This window comes from Cucurbita maxima, unplaced genomic scaffold (assembly GCF_002738345.1).
Source record: "Cucurbita maxima cultivar Rimu unplaced genomic scaffold, Cmax_1.0 Cma_Scf00049, whole genome shotgun sequence".
Taxonomy (NCBI): Eukaryota; Viridiplantae; Streptophyta; class Magnoliopsida; order Cucurbitales; family Cucurbitaceae; genus Cucurbita; species Cucurbita maxima.
This window is the reverse complement of record NW_019272065.1, coordinates 843,046-855,669: the sequence shown is the minus strand read 5'-3', so window position 1 is coordinate 855,669 and position 12,624 is coordinate 843,046. Positions and strand designations below refer to the sequence as shown.

The following is a 12,624-nucleotide window of genomic DNA, read 5'->3' as shown; positions in this document are numbered from 1 at the left end:
TTTTTTTTTTTTTTTTTTTTTTTTTTTTTGTGGGTGGGTCGCTAAGAAGGTTGTAGTTTATGGAAAGATGACGAGGAATGTTGTTGAAGGGAAGATCGATAATTAAATGATTGAGATTAACACAAACCCGTGTTGAATAACTCATTCAATATGGAGTGCTTTATATGTTTGGTTTAAAGGGTTGGAACAGATATCGTGTTATGAAATGACGTGATTGTCTAGTAATATGTTCAGGATTCAAAATCTGAGTCCGACCCACGATGGCCTCGACAATCCTCTCCTCACCCTCTCTTTTTCAACACTTCTTCCGACGACTCTTCCATTGTCGATATTCATAAATTTTCTTTAGATCTCAACATTGTCCATTGACAAAGAAGAAAGAGATATCGAGGGAAAGGATGAAAACCGAGCGATATCGAGAGGGAAATATGGATCGAAAGCAAGAACGAGAAGAAACCCTAATTTTCTTTGGAAAGAATTTAAAATAATCGAGGAGTTATTATTATAAATAAATAAAAAATCAAACAATTTAGAAACACAAGAACTTAGATCAAAGAACAAGATCAACTCTTGGAGCCATTTTTCCAAATAACAGCTTCAAGTCATTCTCCAATGGCGTTAAATTAAGATCCAAGCAGTTAACTCCCATACTCCCGGACCTCTTCAGCACCGGAATCTTCTCCACCGCCGGCACCAACGGCACCACCGAAAACCCACCTCCGTTCGTCGTCGTCATCCGGTGCCGCCGCATGTGCCCGCCGAGAGCCTGCCCGGTAGAGAACACCTGCCCGCACAGCCCACACTCGTGCATTTTCTTTGATTCCGCCGCATCCTTGGGCTCTTCAGCCGCCGTTCGTGGTCGTTTGTGGCTGGCACGGTGGCCGCCGAGAGCCTGAAACGAAGAGAAGAGACGGTTGCAGGTTTTGCACTGGAAAACGGCTGCGTTTTGTCCGGGAATTTTGGAGTTGGATGTCTGAGAAAGAAGCATTAAAGATTTGGCGATGTCGGAGGCTTCAAATTCTTGTCGGATTCTCTTAGCCGCCATGTGAATAAGAGCTTGAAAGAAGAAGATTTTGCTCTGTTTTGAATTGGGAACTTAAAAATGGCGAATTTAAGATTTAATTCTTGTAAAAAAATTGATGCAAGTATTTAAAGGGTGAATTTCTGAGCTGGGTTTGGTTTGGTTTGACTAAAGAAAAGTCAAAGCTGTTCATGTTTTTTTTTTTTTTTTTTTTTAATTATTATTTTGGCTGCTGGAATTTGCTTGGAAAGGTGGACTGTGTCCTATATGATCATGTGATTGAAAAAGGACACTATTTTAAAAAATTATTTGCTATTTTTTTTTACTTCAAATTAAGATTATAAATACTATTTCCACCTTCATTTTCTAAATAAAAATGGCAAATTTTTATGATTTAAAGATTTAAAAAGTTTATGAGTAGTTGGTCAAATCTAATATTGGCGTACATGGTAGTTGGAGTCGGCGGCTCTCTTAAGATTCCCCCACTAGGATCCGTGATGAAAATGATGAAGTTGGCCCTTGTGAATAGCTTGATGTACTATCTCCCTTCAACCCTTTGAGCGAAATGCACTTCCACTTGACACCTATCAAGATGATAAACGGCTCAGTTTGTCGTGACCTTTTCTCGAATTCTCAAAACTTATGTCGCTCAATTCTCATAGGGGCTAAGAACCCATTGTTGCCTTGATTGTGCTACCGGGGGCTCTGAAAAAGTCAGAATAGGAGAGCACTCGTCTTGGAGTAGGCTTACTGGGATTACAACCCTTTGTCCCGACCATTGTAGCACGTGTGTTGCTCGAGGCATAAGGGGCATGAGGACTCTACGTGTTCCTCACCTCCCTCTGACTTATCACCGACAGTTTGCTCAGGGTTCCAACCTCAACGATTGACCTTAAATGGAAATCAGGACTCTTGAAGAAAATTGTTTTGAGAAGAGTTATAATTTTTTTTTTTGTTAAAAAAAAACAAAAACAAACAAACAATCCTTATCCAATAAATTAAAAAGATGACGTAAATATGAATGAGTGAGTCAGTTATGGCGAGCTGAAAATGGCAACGGCTTAGTACAATCCATTTGACTTTCTGAATTTTCCTCAATTTGTTTAATTTTTTAATTTTTTAAAGATTAATTATTCTAAGTGATTCAGTTTCAGAAGACACTGCCAAATGATATTTTGGAATATATAAATAATCAGAATTTTAATTCACACGTGAAGTATGATAAATATGTGATTATTTTTTATTTTAATAATAACCCCATCAATTATCTTATTTTTATTTTAATGAAGAAGGTGGAACCATCTTCTCAAGTGGGGTGATCTTTCAAAGCATGTGTTTATGTAAGAATCAACATTCAAATTTGTTGCAACAATTTCTTTGTACTTTACCAAATCATCATTTGTAAATCTTAGTAATCTAAAATTTTAATATTCATATTAACTTATACAATTTACCGAAACCGAGGCAACTAATCCCAACTTACAATCGAGGAGTACTCGATCGTTTTCATGCTATGAAAACCACATAGTATAATGTAGGGAAAAAAATAATTATCTGTGATGTCCGACATTGGTTGGGGAGGAGAACAAAAGACCCTTTATAAGGGTGTGGAAATCTTTCCCTAGCAGTCACGTTTTAAAGCCTTAAGGGGAAACTCGAAAGGGAAAGCTCAAAGAGGACAATATCTGCTAGCGGTGGATCTGGGTCATTACAAATGGTATTAGAGACAGACATCGGACGATGTGCCAAACTTCTCGCTATTTTCCAAAGGAGGGTAGACACGAGACGGTGTGTTAACAAGGACGCTGGGCCCTAAAGGGAAGTGAATTTGATGGCAGTTCTACATCAATTAGAGAAAGAAACGAGTGTCAGTGAAGACGCTGGGCCTGTGATGTCCAACATTAGTTGAGAACAAAAGACGGGTGTGGAAACCTTCTACTGGCATGCATTTTAAAGCGTTAAGGGAAGCCAAAAAGGGAAAGCCCAAAGAGAACGGTGGATCTAGGTCGTTACATCATCCTTCCTAAACTTGATGAAATTAAAAGCTTAAAGATAAAAATCGATACAAATTTGATTTTCATAAGCTTTCAATGATCTGTAAAATTATTAATGAGTTTACGAAATAGATGCTATTGAAAGCAAGTCAAAATGTAGTCTCAAGAGGGCCCAGAACTGAAGCACCTGAGAAGGCTCAATCACTTTTAATCACTTTTGGGCTTTTGAATGTGGGTGGTGGCTAATTGTTCAAGCATTGACTTGCATAAAGCTAGCTGATCAAACATGGGAAGCATCCAAGAAACATATAAAAAATATTATACATTCATCTCAGCTGAGGAATTAGTTGATCCATCTTTGAAAAACACAATCAATCTAAAACGATACACAGATACAATACAACTATTTGCCGAGGGAAGATTCGACACTAAAATATACGTTTTAACTAATTAATGATTCAACGGTAATTGTCATACCCCTCAACTAAGAGGCCAAGCCAGTTTTGAATCTTCCCATGCTCAACATAATAATTGAGTAGTCAATGTGAACATAGTTTGTAACGTTATTGACATATTCTTAAGGCTACCGTAGAACTCTGAAATTATTTGCATTCGAACACAGAGCAAATAGTAGACTAGGAATATGTTAAATTCAAAGAGACTAATCAAACAATATAGCTTTCAATCAAGTTAGAAGAGCCTAATTTCATTAATCTTCCCTCTCCACCTAACAATCGGCTAGAATTCATAATGAACAGATAATGTGTGCAGACTTTGGTTGAATGGTACCTATCAATCATCGCAAGAGATGAGCTGAAGGAGCCAAAATTTGACGATTGCTTTGTGCTCATACTTTGTGGCGGTGATAGGCATCAAGAACCAGCAAAAGTTTATTTTTATTGTAGGGGAACCGATCCATAGAATGCTACTTCCGCTGGTCCAGTCATGTAAACGTGGTTGTTTTGCTCATTCCACCCTATCTGTAATGGTCCTCCAGGTAGATCAACGGTGCAATTCTGCGTCGAGATATTTGAATCCAATGTTAGGAAATTTAAAGTGACGAGAAGATTGAAATTTGATGACCTTTTGTTTTTTCTATCTAGATAACCAAGTTGTGATGTGAGATTCCACATCGGTTGGAAAGGGGAACAAAACAGATGTGGAAATCTCTCCCTAGCAAATGCATTTTAAAGCCTTGATAGGAAGCCCGGAAGGGAAAGCCCAAAAAAGACAATATCTAGCTAGCGGTGGGCTTGGGATATTACAAATTGTATTAGAGCTAGACATCAGGCGATGTGCCAACAAGGAGGCTGAACCCCGAAGGGGGTGGACACTAGGCGGTGTGCCAGCGAGGACTCTAGGCCCCAAAGAGGGTGGATTGGAGGGTCCCATATCGATTGGAGAGTAAAACGAGTGCCAGCGAGGACGCTGGTCCCTAACGAGGGTAGATTGTGAGATTCCACATCGGTTGGAGAGGGGAACAGGACACTCTTTATAAGGGTGTCGAAACCTCTCTAGCAGATGCATTTTAAAACCTTGAGGGGAAGTCCGAAGGAAAACCCCAAAAATGACAATATCTGCTAGCGGTGGACTTGGACTGTACATGAGATTTTTTTTTTTTTTTTTTTTTTGGATGAAACTATATTATATTATCGCTGGTGTATTTGAAAACTAAATATGGTCTGCTTACCCGCCCAGCACGGCCCTCAAGAACTGCTGCAACGACAACTGCACAGGCTCCGGTTCCACAAGCAAGTGTTGCGCCTGTAGTGTCACAGAGAAGAATAGCCCGTAGGTTTTGTTATGAAGTGAGATTCACTATTTATATGCTTACAACTTTAATTTGTCTTAAATTATGTTGAATTCCGAACCTGCCCCACGCTCCCAAACACGCATTTTAAGGTGTGACTTGGAGAAGACTTGCACAAATTCTGTCGTGGACATGAAGAAAAGCAGTATGAGCAGTGTAACTCAGTGAACATAAAAGTGCATAGAAAGGGAAGGGAAGACCGTTTAAATGGTTAGAAAAAAGAAACACGTTTGCTTATATCTCAACCAGAAAAAGCTGAAAATCCAAACTTGTCAAGAAACCAACCTGTATTTGTTCGTGCTGGAAACATCTCATGATGCTCAAACTTTGGACCAATTGCAGCTAAATTTATTTCATCCACCTGCAGATTCTGTTCATGACCATGCTAAAATAAGCACAAATAGTAAATGAACGGTAAAGTTGTACCCAACAAAACGACTATACTCAAGTCTACAAAGTTGCATTACCCTCAGAACATAGTTTAAACTGCTGTAAGCAATTTTAGGTCAAAGGAAGAAAGAAAAAGATTTAAATGTCGAGGAAGCTTAGCCATCACCAGAGTTTTCCACATGGCTTAGTATTGTTTCTTCATTTAATTGTATTCTTTTGTTCACAAACGCTCTAACAGTTAACATTACAATGTGAAGACATCTCGATCCATCAACTACATTATGACAAATGCAATTTATGTACTCATGGATCCTGCAAAGTTCTCAAAGAAATTCTTACTTAATGTTAGAGTGTAGCCTATTGTATATAATCCACTACACTGTTAGGAACCATGGATCTCTACAATAGTATTATATTATCCACTTTGAGCATAAGCTCTCATGGTTTTGTTTTTCCCAAAAGGCCTCGTACCAATGGAGATGTATTCCTTACTTGTAAACCTATGATCAACCCCTTAATTAGCCAATGTAGAACTCATCTCCCAACCATCCTCAACATACACCATGTACACGAGATATAACTTGTTAGGTGATTACATTTAAGTAAGAGAGTAGAAAAACAAAAAATGGGCAAGTCATAGTAATCCACCTTGAAAACTTTAAGAAACTTTAGACGATTGAATGGAATGTCGCAAAATGTACTTCCATATAAATACCTGGTCAATTTTGTTGCCAAAAGTTACACAATGGGGGTTTCCCATACTGACACAGGTCACACTCCATGTTACTCCATCTACTTCTATGTCTGACTTTACAACAGATTCATCTGCATTTGGTGCCAATCGAGTAGGCACATCTGATGCTTTAAGAATTGGTTCACCCATGTCTACTTTTACCTGAATTTACATGTCCGTTAGGATCGACACTGAACCGAAAAAAACTTAGACCACATTTGCCAAAAAATAAAAAAAGAGCACTGAATCGTAGAAGCACAGATGCATTTCACAATGAAAAAAATGGTGAAGATGCGCCTAAACCATCTAAATTAAAACAGATGTTGATTGTAATTAGAACATTTTTCATCAAACGAGTAAAATAAACTATTCTTAAGCCAGATTAGCATACCCGAATGAAATGAACATAAAAAAACTATACCTGTCCATCATCCTGAAGTTCTGGAATAATAAGACCAGCTCCAGTATGAACAGTGAAACTGCGAGAGTATGAACAGAAAATTGTGAGCTCCATCAGAATTCTAATACATAAATATACATGAATAAAAAATCTAAGCTATCATAATTTAATTAGTTGATCAACTTCAAAAGAAAATAGGTTTCAAAACCCAGAATCAGGAATATAAGGCAAACGTTCATCTTTGAAATATTAATGCTGGAAGATAAAATTATAACGTGTCTTGAAAGGACAATCCAACGTTGTAATTCAGCAAGATAAAACAATAGAAAAACCATACCTATGCCTTCCCTGTAAATTCTCAAGCTCCGCAATAAATCTGGCAAAGCATCTTACTCCATTACCGCACATCTATATGATATAAGCGGGAAAAAAAACTCAGACTCAGACGTAATTGATAGGAATACAACAATAGCAGACAATTATTTCTGAAAAACGCAACTACCTCCGGTTCACTACCGTCGGAATTGAATATCCTCATGGTATAATCAGTACCATTAACGCCTGGCATAGCAAAAATAACTCCGTCAGCACCGATCCCAAAGTTCCGATCACATAACTTCACAGCTTGCTCCGGAGTGATCCTAGGCTCTGAGGAGTCCCTATTATCAACCTATTCAAGCTCACTTCCAATCAATATCAGATTAAGAACCAAATGCAGATTCATTAGCCGAGAGTGAATTCAACTATTTCCAATCGAACAAATTTGCCAATTAGTTTCTTATTAAAATTCCATATCTTTTTCCATGATTAAAATCACTTGGAGGCAGATACCAAGTTCCGATTTCCGATTTCCAACAGATAAAATGGATAACAACATGCATCTACTGCCAATTTCAGGATAAAAACAAAAAAGTATGTCTAACAGTAAACTCAGAGAATCATTACCAAGATGAAGTCATTGCCGAGACCGTGGTACTTAACAAAGTGAAGGAAGCCACTCTCTCTCCGTTCCAGAAAAGACAACGACGACGCTTTCTCTGTAAAATGAAGGCCAGCGGAAGTCACGGATACAGAGAGCCTTGGGCTTCTTCTCCGAGCAGAATTCTTTCCTATAGAATCCAGTTGAAGAGTGGAGCAAAAAGAAGATCGGAAAGAAGGAATTGAGGCGAGAGAGCGTGGAGATGGAGAGGTACGTGGAAGAGAAATGGAGGCGGCCATGGCCATGGCTGTAAAGCCGAAGCAAAGCAACGGACAAACCGGAGTGTTGTGGCTGTAGTGGATGTGCAAGGGGGAAAAGTAGTCGACGTTGATAATTCCAATTGGGCCGTACAAAATGGACAGGCCCAACTTTTAATAGACTCGATTTGGGCTTATAATTGTCGGCCCAAATATTGGTAGCCTGCTAAACCGTTGGTGGTTCAGTTTTGATACAGTTATTGTCAGCATAAATAGCATAAAATAGCATAGGTTGAACTCAAAGCAGAGTCATGAGAACTTATACTCAAAGTGAACAATATCATATTACCATTATAGAGAGTCGTGTTTGTCTAACGTAAGATAGAATGAGAAGCTTTGACGACTTTAAATGAAGGTAGAATAATTCTAATGGCTAATTAATAAAATTTCATTTAATAAAAAAAAAAATATATTATTGTAAACAAATTAAGTAAATACTATATATTAAATGATTATTGATTTGTTAAATTAAATCATTAAGTATACTTAAAATGAGTATAAATTAATCTCAAGTATTTAAGAGTCATAACATATTATTATTAGCGTTGTAACCAAATTTAGATTGTACGCATCATTAATTTTCTTAATATTTATAATAACCTTAAACAATTATCTTTTAAATTACAAAATTAATGAAAAGGAGGAGAAAAATAATGGTAGAAAATTGTCAATGACTTTGGATTATGTGCCTCATATTTTGTGGGGACTTTTTAAAAATTTTAAATTAATAAATTATTACGTCAATAAAGGCAATTACAAACGAAAAGTGTACAAGTTTGTGAGTCTAACATTTATATTTATATTTACATTCCATTTTTTAAATCTAAATATTTATCAAATTAGGTTTCGGTTTCATATTCCTTTGATTTTTTTAAAATCAAAGTTCATTAGGAATATTATAAATTAATTTTTTTAAAATTAGATAAAGGTACGTAAAGTTATGGTAATTTTTTTTTTTAATTTTACTAAAAAAATAATATAATTAATTAATTAATTAATTACGATAATGATTATATATATATATTTTAGAAAATGAATCAAGTGGGGATCCGTGATCCCACATAAAAAGAACGGCGGAGGATCGTCGAATCGGACGGTTGGCAGAGCTGGCAGTTTGAACGGCACTAATCCACGGTGAGGTCAATCGGGGTCGGCTCGAAAGTGGGGCCTAAACCCCTAAAGGGCTTTGTGGGACCCGATTCGGACCAACCCGGCACGTGGAGGTCGAACACGGACACGTAAGCGACAAACGCAATGTAAGATTTTGGTTCCCACCAATCTCTTCTAATCCTCTCCCCACCAATCCTCTCCCTCCTCCCACGTGGGCAGTGGTCCCCTACCTGGGCAACTTCAATCAAATCGTCCTTTTTTTTTTTTAAGGTTAGAATGTAATTTTGTTCACATATTTTTTATTTATTTATTTATATTTTATTTTTAGTACGTTGTTAAATTTTATAAATAAATAAAAAAGTTTATTATTATTATTATATATATTATAAATACTTTCCCTCCACTTTCTCATCTCCCAACATTTTCTCACACATTTTCCCTTTCACTTTCTCTCATTTTCTCTCCATCCAAACAGTCTCCATGGAAGACGACCCCTCAGCTTCATACATTCACATGGTAATCTTTTTATTTTCTTTATTATTTTTTTTCTCAATTATTTCATTAAATTTGTGATGAGGGTCTATGATTGTTACGGTGTAGGTGCACCACCTGATTGAAATATGCATTCTTTTCAACATGTCCAAGGAAGAGTGCATGGAAGCTCTCTCCAAACATGCAAATATCGAACCGGTCATCACTTCCACCGGTTCGTTCACGTGACATGCACGGACTTCAACTCTTTTATTTTTTAATTTATAATTTTTATTTTTTTGAGGACTTTGTAAAATGTTGTGCAGTGTGGAATGAACTGGAGAAGGAGAACAAGGAGTTCTTCCAAGCGTATGAGAAGAAACGACGTGACGTTACTACGAGGAAGTTGGAAGGGAACTCTTCGTCCGACACGTTGGGTTTCAACTTGCTGGGTTTGGGGGATACGACGTCGTTGGGTCGGTAGGTAACTACTAACTAGACAGGGTGGCGGAGTAGTGTTGGCGACGATACGACGTACGACGTCGTTCTTATGAGATCGTAGGCAGATAGAACAGCGCGAGAGGCTACTTAGAATGAAGATATTTTAAGATACTAATATTTTGGCTGGTTGGCTGACAGGTGGCGTGGTTCTGCAACTTTTTAAGAATGTATTGGTGTCGCTTGCTGATTGGGACTCCATGAGAGGTGACACGTGGCAGTTTATAATTTAATAAGTGTATTTTTTTTTTCTTCAACTGTAATTAGAGAATTCAAGCCTATTGTCAACTTTAGTTTGTTGCCTGCCGTCATCGCTATCATGATTTTAAAACATATATGTTAAGGAGAAATTTCTACGTTCTTATGAGGAATGATTCATTGTCCCTTTTCAACCGATGTAAGATTTCTCGATCTACGAGCCCCCGTAGTCGCTGGCATACTGCTTGGTCTAGCTCGGATACCAAATACAAAAAATAAATTGTCGATAAAAAAAAAAAACCAATAAATAGAATTAGTTAAAGGTTCGTTAGAATTTGCTTATTTTGGCAAAGCTCTTATGAAAAATTGGTATGGGCTTAAAGCCCAAATAGAGATGGATTATAATTTGGGCCTTTTTGCAAAATGATCTAAGCCTTCCAAACCTCCGGGCTCGAGATTGACCTGAAAATCGCCGGTTCTTCACAGAGCAACGCACAGAGGTTACGGCCATGGAGGGTCTTGCTACATTTCACCACCGTCCTCTTCCTTCTCAACAACATCTTTCCTTCAGCCGCCGTCTTCCGCTCTTCTCCTATCCCACTTCTTCTCTATTCTTCCGGTCTCCTCCGCTGTCTCGGCTTCGTTCTCCTTTGTCTTTCAGGTCATTATCTGTTAAAGCCTCGTCCTCTCCGTCGACCTCCGACGAAACCTCTCGAAACGCTAAGCCTTCAATTTCAGAGACTACGAATGACGGTTTTCTCTCTGGATTTCTCAGAACCGCTTGCATCTCCGTCGCCGCTGCTGCATTCTTCTTCCTTCGCTTCGACCATCGGCGCGCTGTTGTCGTTGCTGCCCCCGTGGCGCCGGAAATGACGGATTCTATTGAAGAATCGAATCCATATGAGGAAAATGAGAGCGTTGTGGAAGAGCAACCGGTGGATAATTCGAATGATGTTGAAGCTCTTCGATCCCTCGTTGAGGAGAATGTAAAATCAGGTAAATTGCCTGAAGCAATTGAAGCCCTAAACCGTTTGATTGAAATTGAGCCCAATGAACTTGAGTTGCCGTTGTTGAGAGCCAATTTCCATAGCTATATGGGGGAGCTCGAATTGGCGAAAAGTGAATTCGAGGAGATTTTAATGGAAGACCCATTACGTGTTGAGGCCTATCATGGCCTTGCAATGGTTTCGGAGCAATTGAATGACAATTCATTGAAGGACGTTGCTAAAAGGATCGAACAGGCAATGGAGAAATGTAAGAAGCAGAATAAGAAATCAGATATCAGGGATTTCAAGCTCTTGATAGCACAAATTAAGGTAATGGAAGGGAGTTATTTTGATGCGTTGAAAGCTTATCAAGAACTTGTGAGGGAAGAGCCAAGGGATTTTAGGCCATATCTGTGTCAGGGGATCATATACTCTCTGTTAAGGAAGAATGACGAGGCTGAGAAACAATTTGAGAAATTCAGGAGACTTGTTCCAAAGAATCATCCTTACAGAGAGTACTTTGATGAAAACGTGTTTGCAACAAAGCTTTTTGGTCAGAAATTAGAGAAGGAAGGAGCTGGTTTGAAGAGCTGAGATGAGTGCTGGCCTGCTGCTTCTGTATGAATCTTCTCCTCACTTTTCTCTGCTGTTATGAATAGATCCATTTTTGTTAGTTGTTTAGTGGTTTGGCATTCATTAAGGTGGTGTTTTATATCTAAAGTTCGTCTAAGTTTTATGATAATCTGAACTTTTCAGAGTCTCCTGTGGGGAATACTGATTATACTTATGTTCAGCATGCCTGAAAGTCTCACTGAAACTGAGTTTCTTTCATTTCTTCATACTAAGATTCTTTCTATGAACATGCATCAAGATTGTTGAAGCTTTCTTTGACATATTAAAGAATCAGGGGATCAGTGCTCTAATAGTTAAAAGGGATCATCTGTAAGATGCCTTGTAGGGTATGGATTCTTAGAATTTTGGGGTGGGGTAGGACATTGGTAAATCAGTATGTAGTAGTTAAAGGGATAAGTTCTTGGATTCAAATTACTCTGGTGGTCTTATGGGCGAACATGTGCATAGCTTAATAGTCAAGACAAGACATCAACTGTGAGATCTCACATCGGTTGGGGAGGAGAACGAAGCATTCTTTATAAGGGTGTGGAAACCTCTCACTAATAAATGTGTTTTCAAAACCTTGAGGGAAAATCCGAAAGGGAAAACCCAAAGAGGACAATATCTGTTAGCGGTGGGCTTGAGTTGTTACTAATGGTATCAGAGCCAGACACGAGGCGATGTGCCAGACTGAGCCCTGAAGGAGGTGGACACGAGGCAGTATGCCAACAAGGATGCTAGGCCCTAAAGGGGGTGGATTTGGTGGTCCACATCGATCAGAGAAAGGGAAATGAGTACCAGCGCGGACACATGGCCTCGAAAGGGGGTGGATTGTGAGATCTCACATCAGTTGGAGAAGAAAACGAGGCATCCTTTATATGGATGTGGAAACCTATCCCTAGGAGACGTGTTTTAAAAACCTTGAGGGAAAATTCAAAAAAGAAAATCCAAAGAGACAATATGATGATGAGCTTGGATCATTACATCAACTCCTCCTACTTGGGTTGAAGGTTGAAATCCTCTCTCAAATTAGTTGTACTACAAAAGTTGAAAATCTCTGATTTCTCTTGGAGCTGGAATTAGGCTCGTGAATGGTCTCCCTGTAGAGTAGTGGGCTAGTGCTTGATTACCATAGATATCGTTTTTTATGGTAATTAAGCACTCG

General features: G+C 38.4%; 4 protein-coding genes across 4 annotated transcripts; 2 read left to right on the top strand and 2 right to left on the bottom strand.

Moving 5' to 3' along the window:
* Positions 1–365: 365 nt before the first annotated feature.
* LOC111471248 (zinc finger protein ZAT11-like) lies at positions 366–1,045 on the bottom strand. The gene has a single exon (XM_023116966.1). The coding sequence runs from the start codon at positions 1,043–1,045 to the stop codon at positions 551–553; it is 495 nt and encodes a 164-aa protein (XP_022972734.1). The 3' UTR covers positions 366–550.
* Positions 1,046–3,483: 2,438 nt separating this feature from the next.
* LOC111471255 (diaminopimelate epimerase, chloroplastic-like) lies at positions 3,484–7,641 on the bottom strand. Its single transcript, XM_023116971.1, has 9 exons — positions 7,294–7,641; positions 6,851–7,018; positions 6,686–6,756; positions 6,370–6,427; positions 5,931–6,110; positions 5,111–5,195; positions 4,887–4,946; positions 4,706–4,779; positions 3,484–4,031 (listed from the first exon to the last, which is right to left on the bottom strand). Exons 1-9 carry the CDS (start codon positions 7,570–7,572, stop codon positions 3,912–3,914), a joined length of 1,095 nt encoding a protein of 364 aa, XP_022972739.1. The 5' UTR covers positions 7,573–7,641; the 3' UTR covers positions 3,484–3,911.
* A 1,471-nt stretch (positions 7,642–9,112) lies between these two features.
* LOC111471258 lies at positions 9,113–10,034 on the top strand. Its single transcript, XM_023116975.1, has 4 exons — positions 9,113–9,210; positions 9,295–9,400; positions 9,492–9,645; positions 9,805–10,034. Exons 1-4 carry the CDS (start codon positions 9,175–9,177, stop codon positions 9,827–9,829), a joined length of 321 nt encoding a protein of 106 aa, XP_022972743.1. The 5' UTR covers positions 9,113–9,174; the 3' UTR covers positions 9,830–10,034.
* A 273-nt stretch (positions 10,035–10,307) lies between these two features.
* Positions 10,308–11,707, top strand: LOC111471257 (protein SLOW GREEN 1, chloroplastic-like). The gene has a single exon (XM_023116974.1). The coding sequence runs from the start codon at positions 10,371–10,373 to the stop codon at positions 11,439–11,441; it is 1,071 nt and encodes a 356-aa protein (XP_022972742.1). The 5' UTR covers positions 10,308–10,370; the 3' UTR covers positions 11,442–11,707.
* The last annotated feature ends 917 nt before the right edge of the window (positions 11,708–12,624 follow it).

Excerpts from the sequence above, each read along its gene's own strand:
- LOC111471255 (XM_023116971.1), bottom strand. The coding sequence starts at position 7,572 with ATGGCCATGGCCGCCTCCATTTCTCTTCCACGTACCTCTCCATCTCCA. Across the intron at positions 6,428-6,685 it reads AATTTACAGGGAAGGCATAG|TTTCACTGTTCATACTGGAG; the intron begins GTATGGTTTTTC and ends ATACTCTCGCAG. Across the intron at positions 4,780-4,886 it reads TGTTTGGGAGCGTGGGGCAG|GCGCAACACTTGCTTGTGGA; the intron begins GTTCGGAATTCA and ends GTGACACTACAG.
- LOC111471248 (XM_023116966.1), bottom strand. The coding sequence starts at position 1,045 with ATGGCGGCTAAGAGAATCCGACAAGAATTTGAAGCCTCCGACATCGCC.
- LOC111471258 (XM_023116975.1), top strand. The coding sequence starts at position 9,175 with ATGGAAGACGACCCCTCAGCTTCATACATTCACATG. Across the intron at positions 9,211-9,294 it reads CAGCTTCATACATTCACATG|GTGCACCACCTGATTGAAAT; the intron begins GTAATCTTTTTA and ends GTTACGGTGTAG. Across the intron at positions 9,646-9,804 it reads GATACGACGTCGTTGGGTCG|GTGGCGTGGTTCTGCAACTT; the intron begins GTAGGTAACTAC and ends GTTGGCTGACAG.
- LOC111471257 (XM_023116974.1), top strand. The coding sequence starts at position 10,371 with ATGGAGGGTCTTGCTACATTTCACCACCGTCCTCTTCCTTCTCAACAA.